Source organism: Charadrius vociferus, unplaced genomic scaffold, assembly GCF_000708025.1.
Source record: "Charadrius vociferus isolate BGI_N301 unplaced genomic scaffold, ASM70802v2 scaffold115, whole genome shotgun sequence".
NCBI classification, from domain to species: Eukaryota; Metazoa; Chordata; class Aves; order Charadriiformes; family Charadriidae; genus Charadrius; species Charadrius vociferus.
Genome location: NW_009648636.1, coordinates 1236175 through 1256882, shown reverse-complemented (window position 1 = coordinate 1256882; position 20708 = coordinate 1236175). Strand labels below are relative to the sequence as shown.

Here is a 20708-nt window from a genome sequence, read left to right as displayed (position 1 = left end):
AGGACTCACTACTAAGTTCAGTTCTATCTTACCTGTTTGTGAAAAAATAGCAACTCTTCCGGCTAGTCATAAAAAAAAATTCAGAGATGGACAATATCCCTGGCCACAGGCAGTTTCACTTTTCAAACTTGCTATGCCAATACAGTACAGGTTATTTTTTCTAGAGGACTCGATCCTGCATGGTTAAGTGTCCTCCAGAACTCCCACGTTTATAATGAGCGTTTCCCACTACCGGGAGTGACGCCCAACCCGCCCCAGAGGCCACGGGGAGGGACACTGCAAAACCAGCCAGAGAAACACAAGCACCGTTTGAAATAGAAATTGTTTCTCCCTATGGCAAAGCTATTCATCATTTTGGTACGGTGACGGTAGAGAGCAGCAGCAGTTGCTGTTCATTATTCCTTCTTAGTACACTGGAGTGGTGGTGGAAGGATGCTGTTTTCACCGGGGGCTGTGTTTTTTCTCCTTCGCAGCCACTGGGTCTATTCTGCGTTAATCACGCTGACATTATTCAGTTGATCTCGCAGGCTCGCACTTGATCATTACGTTGCTAAGCGACTGCTGGGTTCACAGACAGAGCGAGCACTCCTCCCTTAACCTGATAAAAACCCCTCCATTAGTCTTCTCCCCATTTCTTTTATCAGCTCCATCTAAAAGTCAGTAGCCTCTCAAGTGAATTTATAGCGCGGCTATATTTATAGCATCCTGGTCGATAGTGCCGTTACGCGTCCCCTCCTCCCCGCCCCGCTCGCTGGCAGCGGAGCATCACCTGCCAAGCCGCTGGGCTCCCCCGCACTGGGGTTTCCCACCTCTGTACCTGTGCATATCCAAATTCAGAAATGGGAATGGCAACCAGAGCTCCTTATTAGGGCTTTAAGGTATTTGGGTCAAATGGAGCCCCGTATCCAAACGCCCCCAACCTTCTCTGTAAAGAACGATGGGCAAAAACAGAGGAAGTGATGGGTGGATGTTGTGGCCTGGCTACGTGCATAAAAACCGCTATCACCGGGGCTGAACTCCAAAAATCCATGAAGTAAACGATGGCCAAAATTGGGAGTGGGATTCTCTCTAGTCTCGAACCGTCTGATCAAACCCTTTAATTACGCTTTTACTAGTACAAAGTAAGCGAGTATATCCTTTTGCTTCTTCCTCTTTTTCCTTCCCCTACCAGTCTCCTTTCTCCTACCCCATGGCTGGTCACTGCTGCTGAGGAGCAGATGGCTTCCAGTCAAACGTTTCCCATGCTCTATTTAAAAATCTTGAAACGCGGTGTCTCTATAAGAACCACAAAAAACTATAAATACACCGTGTAAAATTATTGCTAAACCAATGTACAGAGAAAAAGAAAAAGCAAGCCAGGGTCGTTTTTTAATGTAATAATTGAAAGAGAAATGCTGCTCAGTACTGTCCAAAAATCTCTTCCTAATCCTCATTTATCAAAAACATAGAAAGAAGATATTTTTATGGGTTTCTGTTGTGAGCCATTACCCAACTATCTACACTTTATTTCACCTTTATGCTACCCTAACGGGGTGACTGCCGTGGCAGAACTCAAACTGTATGGCTACGGGCCGTGCAAAAGTAACTCCTAGTGACACTTCGGACTGTTATCTGGGCTATAACTTCATGCATGTCCCAATGAGCAAATATATATTTTTAATTTCCTCAGGCTGCTAGTGCTGTGAAAATAACCCAAGCGAGCCTGTGAACAATGTTCCTATTTATAACGCTTCCCAATACTTCTCTTTGGCTGAAGGATATGAACAGGCGTACTCATTTTTTATCACTTTCCCTTTAGCAGAGCTAACGAGTTGGTCTTTAATTTAGCAGAATCCTTGCTTTCCATGAGCTAAGATTCCTTGCTCCCTTTCTAATGCTACCTCACAGAAAAGGGCTACAAGCTCTACAATTGGTTGTCCAAGGCTTTCCAGTATTAAGAAAAAAATGAAGAAACTCTGAGAATTTTAGCGTTAAAATGTAAATATTAGCTTTAATACTTGGAATTTTGGCAAGATGGTATTCCTTGGTCATAATATTTGACAGCTTCGTAAAAATTGTGTCAGTCATGCAATTGGGCTAGAAAGGCTGTAATTTATTTAACTTTTTAAAAGATAAGGCAGGAATAAAAGCAGTGGAAAAAGAAAAAAAAGCCTTTTTCTGGGAAGCATTTCCCATGCGTCCATCGCTTTTATGCAGGCACCTTTGAGAACAGAACTGACACTGAATGCAGACAGTTCGGGCCATAAACATACGCAGCAAACGGAAAAGAAACTGGAGCATTTTCTCCATGTTGAGAAATTTCACTATCAGCCTTTTGCTCCCTCTTTCACACTCTTTGTCAAGCTCAGAAACGAAGCCCCTCTCCTCGGTCCCCCGAACGCGGAGGCGGTTAAGCTCAGAGAGGGGGAAGGTACCAGCGCCGCGCCGGGGGCCGTGGGGGAGCGGGCACAGGCGCAGCCAGGCAGACGCCACCGAACCACCCACCCACCGCTGCTTTACCAGTTGGACTTCTGAAGCGACAAGTGAACTTCTCTATTTAGATCTCCCTACCTCGCTCTTGTTAAGATGAAAAGGAATTGCCTGCAGCACCTTCTAAAACACGCTTTTAATATCTGTGGATAGTTGGATCTCTTCTGCCGCCTCTGATTTATTACTTCGCTTAAAAAAGAAATCCTGAGTAACTTTTTCTGACCATTTTTAGCATCTTCAGTTCACCTCATTGTCTGGAGTTCAATTAAAAAATAATGCAATCACATCAGTTTTGGAAACAGAAGGAAACAAAATGCAGCCCTCTTACCTTCCGTTCCCAGTGGGAATTCTGTGGAGGGGTCGTTTTCTTTCACAGTCAGACGGCAGCCAAGAGTTTTGCTGCTCTATGCCTCTGTCAACTTTTCTTATTTATTACCTCATACGTCTTTCCAAATTGTTATGTCCCAAGACTCTCTCTCTAGTTTGCCAAGATGCCCGTTTGGGTTTACTTTTCAGGAAAGAAGTATGATTTCAGCCACACTGAAATAATACTTTGTGTGGTTTTGTTTCCAAATTGAATCTCCGTGTTCCGTAATGAAGACTACGTAATTTGCCAAAGCTGAGTTCTAAGAATTAAAAAAGCTAAAGGACAGAAAAGCAACATAACTTCTAACACTGTCCAAGTCAGATCTTTCTCTAAAATGTAACATATATGGGATTACTCTTGATTAGATGATAGTTTGCTTTTCTCCAATTAAGTGATACAGTAGTTTCTCAATTTTTTTCCAGCCTTGATACCCGTTTAAATGTCTTTTCACAAAAAGATGTATCTCTATTTGCTTCTACTTTTCATTTTCCTCTCAGAAATGCAGTACTTTTTGACATATTTACAGTACATTGTAGTTGCTAGCCTCAGTTATTTTCTAATAAAATAGGGGCAATAAAAGATCTCTACTGTAACCTGGAAATAACCATTGGTTTAAATATAAAAGATGATAAATAATATTATACATATGAAGCTAGAGGCAACGTGTTCATATGGCTTAACAAGAAAGAGACGATCAAGCTCTAGCAAAAATAGTGTTCTTGAAGACATAAGGAAAATGATATGGAATGAAGCTGTCAGAGTCATCTGCAAGGCAAGACTTATGTAAATTCAAGCTTAGTGCACAAGTATTGATTTTATGCTTGCCCGAGGTATTCGCAAATGTAGAGTGTTCAGCTGCTGTGCTAACTTTGTTTAAAGACTGTCTCCAACAGGCAGCCAGTATATATTATTTTTTATTTTCATTGTATTTTTTGGGTGTATTAAGGCTTCTCCTGTACAGACAACTCAATTTCTACTCCGTTTACTCAAGTGCCACTGACAGGAATTCCAGAATTTCAGTCTTTTTCTTCTGTCGCTTCATTCTAAAAATTGTAGAGCCTCCATACCTCCCTGTCACCAGGCTGACGACTTCTATCTTGCAGGAAATAATATAACTACCCGACTCTGAGCCTTTTGATCACACAGTTTTCTGAATGAGCGATCATTTGCAATTAACAGAGCCATCCTTCCCCTAAAACCAAATTACCTTTATACATACAAGGAACGGTAGCTTTTCAAAGGACGAGCTAGTTATTACCCAGAATAATTCCAACAAAATTTACTTAGATGGTATCTTTTTTTAAAAAACAAAGTCAGCACTGCATTTCTGCAAAAACTGCATTTCTGTGGAGCAGTCTGAGCCAAACAATATGCAATACTTCAGTAAAAGGTACATTTAACTGCCGTATATAAGGCCAAAAAAAAGAAATACCTCAGGCTTTCAACAGAACTAACAAAATCACCTTTTTTTTTTTTTTCCATAAGCATGGATTTCACGATAATATACCCGTATTCCACACAAATGTGACTACACAATTGCTTGTACATTTACCCAATGGCGTCTGGCTACTATAAGTTATTTATCACTTAAGGACCTTTTGGAAACCACTTCTACTCAAACACATTGCACTGCTGTTGGGAGAAATGAGCCACATCCTTGAACCTGTAAACAGCAGAGACTATTCACTAGCAAGCACGTACAATAGAAAGTAAGAACTTAAACCCCATAATATTAAGTGGCAGAGATGCTAAATTAATTTTTTAGTAATAACATGACTAGTGCAAAGTGATTTCAATGAGTGATTTTTCTAAGAATACTTTATACCTCATGATAAAGTGCCTTAGCAGAGGTGTCAGCACGAATCAAATGATATCACGCAGTGAATGGGAATGAAGCCTTGGCAAAACCACTTTTTTACATGTTTGAAGTCAAAATAAGTTACGGAACTGAAGAAAAATTAAATTATCGCCACTTTCTAAAGAATTTTTTTAAAGAGAAAAGTGCTACTTAAAGTAAATCTAAGTAATTCACATCAAACCAACTGAAAGGTTTGTGGAAACTGTCTTTGAAGTTGGAGAAGACTGAGAAAGCTCCTACTCTATGGCATAGACTACAAACATCGACAATGTTGGAAATTCTTCCCTTCTGTAAAATTGTTTCTCATGGACTATTCATTAAGCAAACATGTACGACAGAGTGCATTCTTCTTTAATCTAGGTGGTTTACAGGGGAAGTTAGTGAAGGGATGGAAGAAAACCCAAGCCTTTATTAGAAAATTATTCGGTGAATTACATTTACCTTGTACTGAGACTTGCAGTTTTTGTTCCAGTAGGTGACTCCAATCCTTCCCCTGGCTTTGAGGACTTCTCTCTGTTCATTTGCTGGAGTATTGAGTTCAATTCACTAATAACATTAGCCTTTGGGCCTGAGAGAATTGGGCTTTTCACCTCCGTCACATCACCCCATAGCTTAGATGTCCTTTGGGGAACAACTTTAGCCATATTGGGCTGTGCACTGATCGGAGGTGGGGGCGGAGCGGGAGGAGGAATAACAAAGCTGTCTACAGTTTCTTCAATTAGCGCGTCCTTGTAAAGTGCATTGCTTTTGTTGATTATGGGCTTCATTTTTGGCTTAGGAGGTACTGGGGGTTTGTCCACCAGAAATGTTTGCCCATCTGCATAGACTGTACAAGTATCCACGTTCTCACCCCCTTCCGAGGATAAGGTAGAGATGCTGGACACCGTTGAGATAGTGCTGGTTGTCTCTAAGTGATGGTCACTACTACTTCGACTGTCTACCTCCTCAATCCCAGAGTCAGTGACGTTATCAAAGCTGTCAGGGGGTGGCAGAAAGGAGGCAGGCAAACAGTTTGAAAGACCCACTTGCTTTTTACTGTCTAAGGAATTTGTTGACTGGCTGGGGGCAAACGGCGCGGGTGAAGGCGTGCCATTTTTTCTTTGCTTAATCAAGTCTGTTAGAGCTGAACCGGGAGCTGCGCGGTCATCGGGGATATCAAAGCTGTTGGCGAACTCTAAGGGGGGCGGTAGTGGTTCAGTAAAAATAAACTCTTCGTCGATATCAACTGATGCTAAGGGTGGCGGAGGGATGCGGAACGGCAAGATGACAGGGTCGTCGACAGAGCTCGTGGCTACGATGGTTTTGCAGGGAGATGCCGGTGGCTCAGGCGCAGCAGGCACGTTCAGCTCACCTTCCGCTTCCTCGCTCCCCTCCGGCCTCTCCGGCGGGGAGTTTTCGGGGTTCGGTTCCATCTCATCTCTCTTTTCCTCTTCATCTTCGGGCGTATCATCTGACTTGGCTGTGTCCACGGTATGAACCATCAACAAGCCAGCTGACTTTTGCTGCGAAGTATCCACAATGTTTATCAACATGTTTTTCTTCTCCTCAGCTTTCTTTTCTTTCCCTGCATCTGTTTCATACTTGTTCTCAGTCTCCTGCCTCCTCAACGGGCCACGAGTGTTTTGCCTGGTGACAGTAGCAGTAACAGGAAAAGTCGTTTCAATATTGGGTCTCAGCTTTGTATCGATGTAAAGTGGCTTATTAAGGTCAGCTTTAACAGCCTCTCCTTTGCCTGGAATCTGCTGTGTTTGTTCTTTCATGGCTCTGTCCCTGGCAGAGAGAGCGAGGGCTAGCGGTGAGTTTGGATCTAACAGCTTTCCTGTGACTGGGTGAACGTAATTATCTGAGCTGGATGCATTCGTGGACTTAGCTGCCACTGTACTGTTTTCAGTACCTTTTGTTTTGGACGAAGCGTTTAATGTCCTTGAATCACTTTGATTGCTGGGTTCGCTGCTATTAAAAAGATTTTCAGGCTCTCTAGGTGCGGGAATCGGAGATGGTGACATAAGTTGTCTAAAACCATCTTCACTACTAAACATTGCTTCATCGGTAAATTTTGATTGCCTCATACGTGGTGTTGGTGGTGTTAGTCCAACATCCTCATCTCCTAGGTCTGTGGAAAGGAAGGCTGGAGAATTACGCCTTGCTTCCAGCCTCTTTTCCCTGTCCCTCACTGCTCCAGCAATGGCTGCTGCAAACGGACTGCTGACACCTAAGCTATCATCGGGTCGGAGTTGCCCGGGTTGCTCTGAAGACTGAGGATCGATTTCCATGCTACTCCCTTGGCTGCTTTTCCCACTGCTGCTGGTGGACGGCTCTTTGACAATAATCGTCGGGATTGGAATAGAACAGGTCTTTTCCGGACTGTCTTCAACGTTGGATTGTTTCACCAGCATCCCCTTCCGCCTCGCTGGTTTGGCTGGCACGTAAACTGCTTTGCTTGCAATCTTCCCAACCTCAGAATAGGGGTTTTCTGGCATCTGACCCCTCTTGTTCCTGAAATTTGCCTGAGATGCGGCACTCCGACTGTACAGGTCTTCAGAGTCCAGAGAGTATCGGTCCAGTTCTCGTCTGTAATAGATCCCTTTGTCCCTTATCATTGTTCCCACATTCTCAGGCCTAACCAAAGAAATTTTTGCACCTGAATTCTGATTAAACGGAGGCTTAATAGTTCCATAGCTCCTTGATGTTGGGGATTTGGGAGAGTTGTACAGAGAGGGAGAAGGTGGTGGTGGTGAAGGAGGTAAGGACTGTGGTGGTGGTGGGATATCTTCAGAGGTGTCAGGCATTGAAAGACTTCTGGTAAACTTCAGCATAGGAGGAGCCAAAAACTGCCGTTCTTCCTCTGTTATTCCTAAAAATCAGAAAGTATATTTTAAACACTGTCTTCCACTGGGATCCCTCAAATGGTATTATTTCTGTATCCAACCTAAAATGCCAGGGTGCATTCCACATGACGTGGGGCATTTGCAAAATTACAAAAGAGGTCTTTTGGTTCGTTCCTACCATACGCATTGTTTCTTGTTGAGCTTCCAGAGAGCCAGATGCCAGAATTAGAAAGGATGCTACAGAATTTTAATTAAACTGATCATTGATGTGCAGGCAAATGTTTTGGTTTTATGTATCATCAAGGTAGCTGTAGAGAAGCACATTTTCTTTGAAAATTATTGAACAGGGAAGACATTCTGTGCAGAAGAGTAGCTTATGCCTTGCTCTAGCACTCTATAAATGCACATAATAACGCAACTTAGAAACCTAATGAATTTTTAAGATGCATTTGAAACTTAGCAAAGGGACTGTGAAGATTCTATTGGGGAAAAAAATCATAATGTTTCATTTCAAAAGACGACATTATATTATTACAAATACGGCTTTTAACATAAACAAACTGGATAATATTGGGATAATTTAGATGCTAATTTTACATCAGCATAATGCATTTCTAAATTGATAAATATAACTTCCAAGATTACTACCAAGAACAAAGCAAGCCCAAATTTGGTCTGCTCTTTTCTTCTCTTTTGTAAAATCATCTATTGTCATCATTTGGAATGAAAAAGGGGTGAATTTTATTCCACTTGATCAATAGGGATTCCTTTGTAAACTACACAGCATTACAACATTTTTGCCTCAATAACAAAGGAAAAAGGAGCAACATTTTGCCCTAGGTAATGCATTGCAAAGGGCTTGTACTGATCTTTTTTTTTTTTCCCCCTTCTGACTGCCTTTCCTCGATAGAGGGAACATTCTAAAGAAAGGAATTAAATTATAATTCCGCAATACTTGCGTACTGCCATCAAAGCAGAATGTGGAAATTATCTTACACACAAACTTCTTTTCTCATGAACTTTGCATAAAAATTAAACAGCCATTCACTGAGGTAAAGATGTTGGAGAAATACACTTTAAGAAAGAAGCCAAGTTACTAAAAGTATGCGATTAATGCACAAACAAACTATACATGAGAAGCATTTTACCTATAGATTTTTGTCTTCTCATTGTACCCCGAGGTATACCCAGAAAAGGACCTTGAGGACTCCCTGGTACAGTGGGCGTCATCACAGCAATACCCTGTCTCTCGTACATGGACTACAAAAAAGCAAACAAAAAACCCCACAGGCATTAAAGCATGCAAGTCTTTCTCTCACATGTAGATAACTCTTCTGTCATATCTGCTAATCCACTATCATTTTTTACTTAGAATGCTTATGGAAAATAAGAAATGTGGTATTATTCTGGGGAGAAGGTGAAAAGAAAGGGAAGGCTGGGCTTTATTTATACCTTATTAAAATGACAGCAGCTGTAAGTAGAGTTAGTTGAAATAATTTACAAAGCAACACGGTAAGTTTCCAGCACATTTTGTGTGCTGTAAGAAAAACGAAGCATTTTGTTTCATTCACTTCCAAAAAATGTAGCCACACACTGCATAGGTATTAACGTTCCCTCTGCACCAAGCTGAACACTCTCTTCACTTCTGCAGAACAGCCCTGCTCTCGCGCACACTCAAGGTGTCCTGCACAAGGTTACGCCGGCAGTCAGCATCTCAGCTAGGAGCTGAGGAACGCCACCGGAATCCCAATGCACCCAACTGTCCCTCCTTCTTGTAGGTCATTACAAAGCTATTTGTTTTCTGCCTCTTCGAATAGCCTTAATTTCCTTCCATCCCAAGCTGCCGAGAACAGCAAAGTGCTTGTTGTATCAGGCCTGATGCGCTTTCGGAGGCGTGGGTAATGGAAAAATACATCTAAAATGCAATTAAAACAATTACTTTTTTCACATGCGAAGTTCTGTAAGAGCAAATTCTGCAATTGAGTAATCCAACTTCAGAGTTCTGGAGTTTAAATTTTTAATACGGGCTATAGTATTGATGTCAATTCTTCCCTTACAAATCATCATGTATTATTTAATCAAGACATTACATACGCCACTTGGAAGAATAAAAAAAAACTTGTGGTAGGAGAAACCTTCCCATTAGTGGAAATTGTGTGGCTGCACTAACTCTGGTGCTGGAACGGAACTAGCACACTTTGACTTTCAGCAAAGTTTTTTAGCTTGGGTTTAGCGTTGTACTGACACCTTCAAGTTCAGAACTTATTGGCATCTCAGCAGCTCAGATTACAGGCAGGACACGCACACATCTGGCAGAATAACACTGCGGTAGCAATGTTGGTGATGTGACGGTCTCAGAATAAATATAAGGATATAAAAAGAAAAGGTTTATAGGGGTACGTAGACACTTTGGTTAAAAAAACTATTATTAAGAAATACAGAGGAGGCCACACCTTTATAAGGCAATAAAAGCAAAATGACTATATAAAGCAATGCTCGTAAATTTGTTGCTGTTGTATGCCCTGCCCACTGCTAAAAGACCCCCTCCAGTCGGTTTCAGAAGTGAAAGCAGTACTTCATAGCTACCACTCACATTCATATCTGTCGCTGAGGGAAAACATCTACTAGAAGGCCGCTGTTTAATGGTTGCCACTCTTGAGTCCACAGTTGCATTGTCTGCAATTCTTGATGGCTTGGAAACTGGTACTATTTCATCCACCTTATCTGTAATATAAAAGTATTCAGTAAAATAAATATCATTTGTCCAAAAACTGAAAATTTAAGTATTGCAAGGTCAAAGGAAGAGATTTACTTTTCAAAAAAATGCAAAGAAAAAGTTTTTTTTGGCATTTTAACAAGGCAACACTTGAGCATCATAAGTCGTGCAAGCCGAGCACTTTTTATTGCTGCTACATAACATGCATGCTTTAGTTTTAAGCCTGCATGCATTTAATGTTTACTTAGTGTGACTCGAAAAACAATCCTCTTCTTCAAACCTTCAAAATGTGAAGGGAGAATATCTATATAGAAATGGAAAGAAGACCTTTAGAAATAATGAATCTGTACAGCACTGTTTCAAATAGAGATAAGCAGACTGTACTTAGTCATCAGGATTTCAGTGATATTTTGGACAATAACAAGTACTCCAGAAGTGCTCTTTTATGGCTATTCTCCTTAAGTAATCACATCCTAATTTATTCACACTCTTGGATTATTAGATGAGCATTAGTAACTGCATCGCTTGTTTAAATGAAAATTTTATGTGTATTTTATAAACTGCACAGTCTGGGAATCTATTTAGTTGTGGTCAGAAACAGACCAAATAGGCGAAGTCCAAATCTGAACGAGAACTTCAACATTTGGATTTGGGATTCTGATCTACCATATGACCTGATCATAAAATATAGGGAAAACTTTAATCAAGATCTTCCAAAGTTTAGAGGGTTAGTTTTAGCCCCATCTCCAACTTTAGTCACAGACAAGGTTCATCAGTATTTAATATATAATGTTACTCCCTCAGACTGAAGACCTCAAAGTACTGTATAATCAACTAATTATAGCCTGACAGCTCCTTTATTGCCACTTCTTCCACTATGAAACTAGGGCACGCAGAAATTAAACGACCAGCCTAAGCCAGCAGAATAATTCCATTTTTGAACCTGTACCAGAATCCAAACTTGAATCATACTAACAGGTTTCCTTACTACGCCTTCCACTGCATTCGCTTTCCTTCGAAAGCACAGACTGCACTCTATCATGTTAATTTAGTGGCTTTTCCTCTGAAGTTTCACCAAAGTAAGGCTTAGTTATATAGCCTGTGGCTTTTATGTGAGTGAAGTACCTTAGCCTGGCTCTTAGGCTTCCACAACGCCAGCCAGAGCAACGTTACTTCTCAGCAATTAGGTCCATCTCCCCAAACGATTATTTGCTTCAGCAAACAAGGATAGCTACTTCATTAGGATACTATAGACTTAAAACCCCCGGGTTTTTGGTGGTCTAGAGATGGTGTTACTATGCCAAGTATCAGATTTAGGGATTTAAGTTTTACCTCTCACTGGAGAGCAGCGCACTCGGGGCCCTGGATATGGATATGGATGGGAATAAGGCAGGAGGAAAAGAGCTTTTGATCCCTCTAAACAGTAGATCTGGCTGATGCAAGGATGGTATTTTAAATGGGAGAAGAAGAGAGGGAAGAACTTTTAGCCTTCTGGGTAGGAAGAAGGTTGTCCTAGAAGTGGATATTTCAGTGTCACAGAGGGTGAGGGAGCAGGCAGGAAAGGCAAGGTTGAGCAGAACCAGTAAGCTGAACACTGTTGAAAACTGTCTCACAAGAGTAGTGGTGCTGCTTCTTTTCAATTGAAGTTAGCATTCAATTCTTTTCATTGGTCTGCTTTATTTTTGTGTGTTTTAAATCATCCAGTGGAAGGAGAAAAGCAAAAAAATTCTTAAAAACATCACATGTATCCAAAAATAAAACAAACTTCAAGTCACATTTCATAAGACTTTGTAATACAAACTGTAAACTTCTGAAAGAAAAATATCTGCCCTTCTGCTCAGCAAAAGGCATCAGAAAGCAACGGTGTAACCACAAACATTTGACCTATACAGCAAAAAATATGGCTAGACCGTAGAATCGTACTCAGGGGATCTATCGCCAAGAGCTTCAACTGGGCAGAGATTTCCTTTTAAGTCTCTCCCACCCTTTTTATCATCCCCGAAGCCAAACAACTGGGCTTTGGGATACAGAAAGAAAGAAGCTTTGGAAACTGAAGCACTAGGTACTCAAAATCTGTAAATACGAAATATAAATATACCGTGTAAGAACTGATCCCCTTTATTTTTAACAGACACATGTAACCATATACTTCAAAGACAGACACTTGAAAAGCATGAAGATATTTGTTTGGGGATGGAACATACATACCCTCCAACTGCACTGATTTGGCTAGACAATACTAGAAGTCAGATCTCAGTTTTGGATCTGACCAAAATATCAGTTGGTACCAATTCTTAATACCATCTACTATTTCCAGTTGGAAAAAACCCCTTCGTTTTGTGGAAGTTTATTGCAGGTTTCTTGTCTGTAGACGTGTTCTCAGTCCTTCTCACCCTATAGCTGCTCCCATTCAAGTGGTGCTTTGTGCCGTGCCAAGTCTAGCTAAAGCACTTGGAAATGGGAGAGCAGAGCAGGTTAAAGCTTAAGCTGCTTTGCAAGGAACTCTTTAGGGGTTCCTGGCGTAGTATTTCCAACGGCAGCGCTGCTATGTCTGCGCAGCTTCTTCTTTTGCTCTACTGCCTTGGATCAGAAAGCAACGGTAGAGTAGAGGTTGTCATTTGAATAAAAAAAAAAAAAAAAAGGGAGGCAGCAGCAGCAGCCAGCGTGTAGAACGAGATTTACTCTAAATGGCAGCAGCTACATGGCGGGTCCTGCAGAATATGTCAAAATCTTAACATCTGGCCGCAACTGCACCGCACTTCTGAAGTGAAAGCACTATGTAAACCAAAAACATTCTCACTGTATTGTCAAACGTGCTAATGAGGCCAAGAAAATTAACTGGCTGAATTGTACTTAGCTTCATTCAAACTCATCCCAAAGAAGTAAGACGTAAGCATATTGGGACAAACTTTCACCTGCCTTTGCCTTCAACCAGGCTCTTCGTATCCACAGTACCAGTGTGCAAACCATGAATGCACCAGAGACACATGTTCACAAGGCCGCACATACTGGAATAATTTGTCAGGCTTACTAATCGGCTCCTCTCCCAACCTCCTTGCGAGCTTAAATACTCTGCAGCATGCATTTCTCGTACCGATGAGAGGGGAATCTTACAAGCTTGTGCTGGAAATTCTCTGAGGATACCTTTACCAACAGTTTTAACAAAAGAGATATAAAAAAGCCATAGAACGGGTGCAAAAATTTGCACCTGGTGTGAGGTGTGTCGACAGGGCGGCCAAAGAAGCACGCCTCCAATGGTATTCTGAAAAGGAACGCAGCTGGATGGAGGTGGCAGGGAAGAAATACTCTGTCGTGGAAAAAGCCTGCATTGGAGGTTGGCCATGCCAGCTGCATTTCATCGTTAAACCGGTCATTTAGCAAAGTACAGCCACAAGCACGCACGCACGCACACGTATAAGGGAGCAATTTGTGGCTGACTGGTAGAATAACAAAATACTATCTCTCTGCTTTATTTTGAATAACTTCCGTCTCGCAGAAAGACAGGGAAGAGGAGTCTATGGCTCACTGGACAGAGAGCGCAGCTCAGCTGTAGTCACAGCAGAGGGTTTTCAGGCCTACAATTACTCTCTAGTATTTGCCAGAGGAGGAATTCATCACTGCTTTGCCATATAAACTCTTCTGAACCTTTACGAGAAGTTACAACGGTATCTTGAGAGTCAAACACAGGAGCCATGCTACACCTGTGATAATTAGTTCCCACCGCTCCAGGGGCTCCTGGTAACAGCATCCTTTCGGAGAACTGTCAGGGATACCACATGTATAAGCCAGTCTGATGCCTCTGCATGCATATAGCAATTTGAGTGCCACTATATTAGATTCCCCCGAGAGAGGCAACACCAACAGATATAAAAGAATTTATTGCAAAGTGCATTTCCATCCGCCCTGTGGGTTACCAATCGCACCCCTGCTCTGCTCAGGGCGCCAGCCCTCAGGAAATTAGATGGCCTAAAGGCACAGAAAGTAGTTGCATTTTATCAACATGTAGGTCGTCTCTGATGAAAAGCTCTTAATCACAGACATAGTAGCACAGTACCCAACAGCACGTCGTGACTTTTACATTCTCAAGAGGTCTGGCTGCTAGGCAAGTTGCTTTTTTGGTCTTTTTCTTAAATAATTAATATCTGTGATAATTAGAGGGGACAGTCTCCTCCTCAAAGATTTGTTGTAGGAGATGGCTCTTATCCCCATAGAACACATTGCTTAGTCGCTCCTGTTTCAAATCCCCAGACTCTCTCAGAGGAAAAATTATAATGCTGCCCATCAAACCACCAGATCCATCATAAAAGGAACTTTGAAAATGAGAGTCAGGTGCCCAGATAGATCTGGTGGCACGTCACTACACAGGCCCCAAAGGAGAAATATGAGGTATGATCCTGGCAACATTACTTATTGTACGACATAGCCAAGACATGTGGATTGGCTCCACCGAGGGTCTTAGAAAGTGAGCTGGTCAGACCCACAGAGGATAAGAATGATCATGATCCGGTACAGGCTAACCCCGACACCTCAGGCTGGCATGCCAGAAACACCAGGCAAAGACTGATCGAACACAGTTTTGGAGGCGAGTATTGCCAAGACCTGTATACTTACCACCAAGTCCAGAACGCTTGCTCAGAGGGGATGGGATAATGGAGAAAGAAAACTCAAAAAACAGCTGCCTCAAGAAATGACTTGTATTTGTAAGAAAAGCAATGAATGCCTGGCACAGAGTAAAAAAATGCTCGTATGAAGTTAAAGTGAAAGAACAGAGGCAAATGTTCTTCAAATACCAGCAGCACACATCGTTAACAGTGCAAAGATAAACTACAAAATGTTAGACTAATCTAGTCAGCCAGAATACAATGTTAGCCAATGTAGGAAATGGTTGAATTCTGCCACCGATGGCCTTATGGCTAAGAATTAAAAGGACAGGCACATTAAAAAAAACCCTAAAAATCCTATGGTGCGGTTATTTTTTCTTCCCTCCCCCTTTTGCCTGGCGTGTAGGCATGGGCAACGAGGCCCTCTCGGTTATGGCTCTCTGCAGCCGGCCACTGCGACAAGGCAGCGTGGCCTGCGGTGGTTCTCGAGAGTCGCTCGTCCCTTCGGCCCCTGGTAAGCACACAGTGGAGGATGCCACTGCGTCCTCACCAGTCCATGTCGAGGCACAGGTTAACTCGACATGAGGGGTGGCTCTTTGGGAGATGCGCGTTTCAAGGACCTGCGTCCTTGGCTGCTTGAGGAAAGCTAAAATCTCTGACAGGTAGTTATGGATGGCTCTTGTGGAGGTAGCCACAATGCCCAGCTGCAGCTCCATACGGCCCATGGACTGTGACATGAGACCCATGGACTGTGCATGCTCCCTCTTGATATTTTCCAGCAGCTGCACAATCCTACTGTTGGTTTCCATCAACAGCTTCTCTCCCTCTGTTAGCTGGGGCTGCCCTCTCCAACCCCGATCCCTAGGGACAGGCTCAACACCGCGGTGCTCTTCATTCAGCTCATCATTTCCCTCCTCCTCAGGAGAGTCACTTTCAAACTGAGGAGTCCTACTGAGTGACTGATCCCCGGGAGACTGTATGTCCATGGTACACTCCGGAGTCCGCGCTGGCGTTTGAAATCCCTCAAAATCCTCCCCAACGTTGCTGTGCGTTTCAGACGAGGACAACGGCCACTGCCAGCTCTCTGTGGTCCTGGCCGGCGAGTCTTCGTCAGAGGCAGGCACCGAAGATTCCTGTTCTTCGGCCGGCGTGGACGGCGAGCTCCCTCGGTGACGGCTGGCTTGCCCCGAGGATCCAGGAACCTCCCCATCTTGTTCCCCAGTGACATCTGGCAATCAAATAGAGGAGCAACAACCACTGTATCTGAGGCCAGGCAGATGGAGGTATCTACATGCATTGGACAACACATAGAAAGAAGCCAGTTGGGAAGCCAGAGTGTATGTGTTTGGGCAAACGGAAGGGCGGACTCAAGTTTAGTGACTGCATTGGGCACGTGGCAGTTGCCGGTATTAACCGCTTTTGGTATAAATGCACACTGTCCTGTACCCATAACACACACAGCCATGCTGCATCCCACGGCAGGAGCTACCAATTCACCTCATCGTGACTGTGACAGGAAATGTCAGTGAACCTAGCGAGAAGCTCACCTATGCACTGCAGTGGTGTCAGTCAGAAATCCCTGGGACGAGCTCAGGGCCAAGTGTCCAATTGAGCTTCCTGGGGTGCCAGATGTGCTCCACCACTGGCTGAGGGCAGCCCTTTGTTGTTCTGAAGCACTGCTGGCTATCTTCGCTTTTGTCCGACGTCTCACGTCACCCCTACCCCCAGTGCGCTCTCTCCCAATCACTGCTGCAGCGCGACGGTGGCCGTCCACAGCATTTATCCCGCGAGCAATGCCCTCCCCAACATTGGCCGGATTCTCTTGTTCTTTTCTCCAAAGGGTAGGTAACGCTACCTGAGGGCATTGCTCGCCAGGATCTCATCGGCTTCTGAAAATAAACTTAGTTTTGCCCTCCCCTGGCTACCTCTTCCCTTGCCTGAGGGCACAGGGTGGAAATCTGGGTGCATGTGCTTCCCTGTGGCACCTTAGTGTGCAAAGAGGCATTATTACAGATGTTAACGAGGAGGAAATTGCGTATGTGCTTACTCTAAATCCTCCCCTACGTAAAATGCACTCCCAAAGGCAAGGAACGGCTAAGCTTTTTGCACCCGCAGCGATCGCTGGCTCATGGTAGAGCGCGATCTGCCCAGCACCGTTCTTGATTACGTGAGGCAGTGGCCGTAACTCTCACCCTTTCCATGCTTCAGATAAAAAAATATGAGTCTGCTTTGGGGTTTTTTTGGGGGGCTGAGGGGGACAATTTGGTCATCAGAAATTAATCTGGGGCGGTCTGGCTAACGTGCTGCAGTAGGGTAGCCCAAAGAGCCTGCAGTCCTCAGGCTCAGGCAAGGGGCCCCTGCGAGAAGCGCTGCTGTCGGTGCGACTGTCACCCCAACGGCAGTGGCCAGCTGTGGCTAGCCGGCCGGCTGCGCTGCTCACGCTACAGGGCTCTGAATGCCAGAGCGGCGTCACGCCTACTCTCTGGCATCCCAGTCCCGAAAAATGTTATTTTTTAAGGATTAATCTCTGCTCTTTGAAATACTTGATATGCTGCTCTTCGGACCTCAGTTCAAAGCTGTAAGCTTCCACCTGGAAGGTGTTGCTGAGGTCATGTTAAATGATACTTCTGGTTCTGTTTATGAATTAGGGCTTTTTTTGTCTGATTTTTTTAATTTTTATTTTTTTATTTTCTACGGTTTTAAATGAAAGCTCCTTCTGACAGACCCGAGGATCCCTCCTTCTATGTATCAGTCCCTGTCTACTCTATTGTGGCACTCATTATTTCTACACCCAAGTGCCTCCAATATTATACTGCTCTAAAAGGGATTCTGTGTGGCTTAATATAATTATGGTTTTTTAAATGCTGAAATAATGGATATTATTTGTGCATTTAGCATATTCACTACTTCAAAGTATTCACATTCAAAGTATTCACATCCTGTCTGTGTCTGGCTGGACTGTCCAGTTGCATGTTTTATGGAAAGTGAGGATGAGATTGTATTTGTAAAAAGGCATGAGCTCCTTATGAAAATGAATTTTAGGGACAAACTGTCATGCAATCATTGGCTCTTCCACTCCATGGAGATTTGAAAGGGACTGTATATCAACCTAACCGTAACAACTACTTCTTCCCTTGCAGTTCTTCTCCCCCTTTGCCTAATACAGCCGTAGCTGCAATCCTTCATTAACAAATCTCTCTTAACAGCTATAGTGTAGGACCAAGAAATTACTTCTCAGCATTCTCCTATTTGAGTACACATGAAAAAAAGAACAAAAAACCAGGGGACCTATTTGTACCACACATAGCAAACACACATTTCAGTTAAATTCTATGGAATCGGAGAAAGATAAGGGATCATATATATTCATTCTGGTAATGCCACTGGTCATACAAAATGTCTGTATTTCTTTTGACATGTCATCAGAAAATTCCCCGTATCTGTAAACTCCATTTTCCTGACAAGTGTTCTAAACAGAACCCACCTAGCAATTGGTAAGTAATAGAACCAAACTAAATTAAAAGTCAAAAACTGAAGCAAAACAAAATAAAAAAACCCTCCCAACCCCACATTAATTTATGAATATTTCTGTAAGTAGTATCACTGAGTTTAGCTTGTTCAGGTTCAGGGGGATCATAACACTTTTGTTATTTGTGCATGTTTCCACATCTGCCAGAGGCTCGCGAAGAAAAGTTTCTCTGAAAAAGCATAATAAATTTTTGCAAAGTTCCTAATTCTCTATGAAAATTTACCACTTTCTATCCTCCAAATTGTTATTTTCAGCCTCAGAGCTGAAAGAACAGCATCTGGCATAGGTGACCAATAACACAAATGACAAAGAGTACAAGCAAACAGTCTGCGAAAACCCATGGGCAGAAGGTTAATTGTGGAAACTATTGGCGAATACTTATGAATAATGAATACATTCACAGGTTTTAGGATAGGTTTGTTAACTTGACTAGCAATGAAAAGGAGGAATATTCATAACTGTCGTTATTCGTAACGAAGTGTTCAACGACTCTAGCAACTCCGGTTTCTGGAAGCTTTGTGAAGCATTGACGTGGGGCATGGGGAAAGCGAGGGTGCGTTACAGGCACGGCCTTACACAAGCTGTCGGTCACTACGGAGCAATCGTGGGAAAACTGCCTGAAGGTCAACGGCTGACACCACCTTGATGAACATGTCAGTCTTTGCCCAATAAATCCATTCCTTGGTGACCAAAGGTCGCCTTAAATTCAGACCGGATCTTGGCAAGATGATTGCACCAGCGGCTAGGTTGGTGCGGTGGAAAAGGTGTGCCAGTTACAGTAGGGGTACTGGAAAACTTGGTTTGACCAGAAACTGTCCTTATCGGCCAGAGAAGAGGCCGACTGCTTTGAACAGCTGCCGACAGTAGGATTAAAGCCGGCTGAAACAGTGACCTCAACTAACTGCCTTTACCTCAGTTCCTTGGCAAAGGGGTGACTTTCAAAAAAAAAAAAAAAAGGAAAAAAAGAGAGAGAGAGGGCACGAAGACTGTCAAATCAGAACTGGCTACGGACCAAACTACATATCAACATGGCTGATCTTACTTGGCTATTAATTGGCCTTAAAAAAAAACTCTCTCTTTGAAAATCAAGCTTTAAATACAAAGAAGAAGCACAGCTATCTTGCTCAGGTGTGAAGCAAAGGGAAGAGGTCAGATTCTCTGATCTTTTTAGTTGTTTCCACCCTACACACCATTCCTACATGCAGCATTTTGCTCACAGTGATATATATACGACTTACAGGCAAAATAGGTCACTTACATCTTTTATAGATATCTTTATACTTATACCTAGTGATACCAGCCAACAAACTGGCAGGCTCCACAGTTGTGATTTGCTTCGTGTTCCTAACCTCGTGTCCCTTGCTCTGACTGGGCATGACTCCCATTTTGATCCTTAAATGACCCAGTAAGGGAATCAGAAGGGAGCATGCGTACGGGCTAAAGGAAGTATAAACCTCTGGAAGTCCGTGACCCACTGCGCTTTAACTTTAGTGTTCGATCCCTGTGAGTACTATGCAGCTATTTCCAACAGTCACATGGGACTCACAGCTTTCTGAAGACTTTTTTTGTTTTGCCTCACTGATTCTGCTGTGTTTAAAGAACAAATGAGATCCGTTATTAAAGTGGTCCATGTAATAGTAGCTAGTCAACCTTCATTAAAGTCCTGGCTATCTTCCTTTCTTTCCTGTTTCTTTCTTTCTGCAGCAAAGCCTGTAGCTGGCTGCCTGTTTGCACTGGGCTCATACGGAGCTTGGTCTGATGTGGTAGGTCGGCAATTGCTCCTGGTGGCCACAGGAGAACCGCTCCATCTTTCGTGCCTGCAGGGTGGACCTGTGGTTTGCCCGATCCTGTTCTGAACATGGTGATTAGAAGCCAGGATTATTCCAGCCTTTAGGTTCATGAATAGCTCCATCATTTTGGAGCACCGCTATACCGTGCCGTCTCTTTGCACCACAACATTCATTACCAGTGAGAGTCCTTTAGGTTTGTTATTAGACATATTTAGGATTGTAGCAATTATTGGGTTGAGATACACAGAGAACCGAACAGTCGATTGAGCTGTAGGGATAAAGGACTGAGACAGAGGCCAAGAACAGAGCAGGGCTTTGGATATAGACAAACTTTAGAGACATCAGAGGTATTTCTTTAACTTTTGTTCACTGAAGAACATTTGAGATTTATGCCTGTGTTGCGCCTTACCTGCCACTTGGACTGGCAGTTGATCCCTCCCCTGAGATGTGCTGCTCTTTAAGAATCCCTCCTTTTGAAATCCCACCATTTCTGTTTCACCTCTGCTACTGGATCGTTGCCTTTTCCATTATCTTTCCTTTTCAGATTCCC

General features: G+C 43.1%; 1 protein-coding gene across 1 annotated transcript in view; it reads right to left on the bottom strand.

Moving 5' to 3' along the window:
- The window catches only part of SHANK2 (SH3 and multiple ankyrin repeat domains 2), a 315102-nt gene that overhangs the window by 6602 nt on the left and 287792 nt on the right, over positions 1–20708 (bottom strand). The window contains exons 20-22 of the mRNA XM_009886245.1: positions 10116–10246; positions 8650–8782; positions 5136–7548 (exon numbers count right to left, since the gene is read on the bottom strand). Of these exons, the coding sequence (XP_009884547.1) occupies positions 5136–7548; positions 8650–8782; positions 10116–10246 (2677 nt within the window). The remainder of the gene's footprint in view (positions 1–5135; positions 7549–8649; positions 8783–10115; positions 10247–20708) is intronic.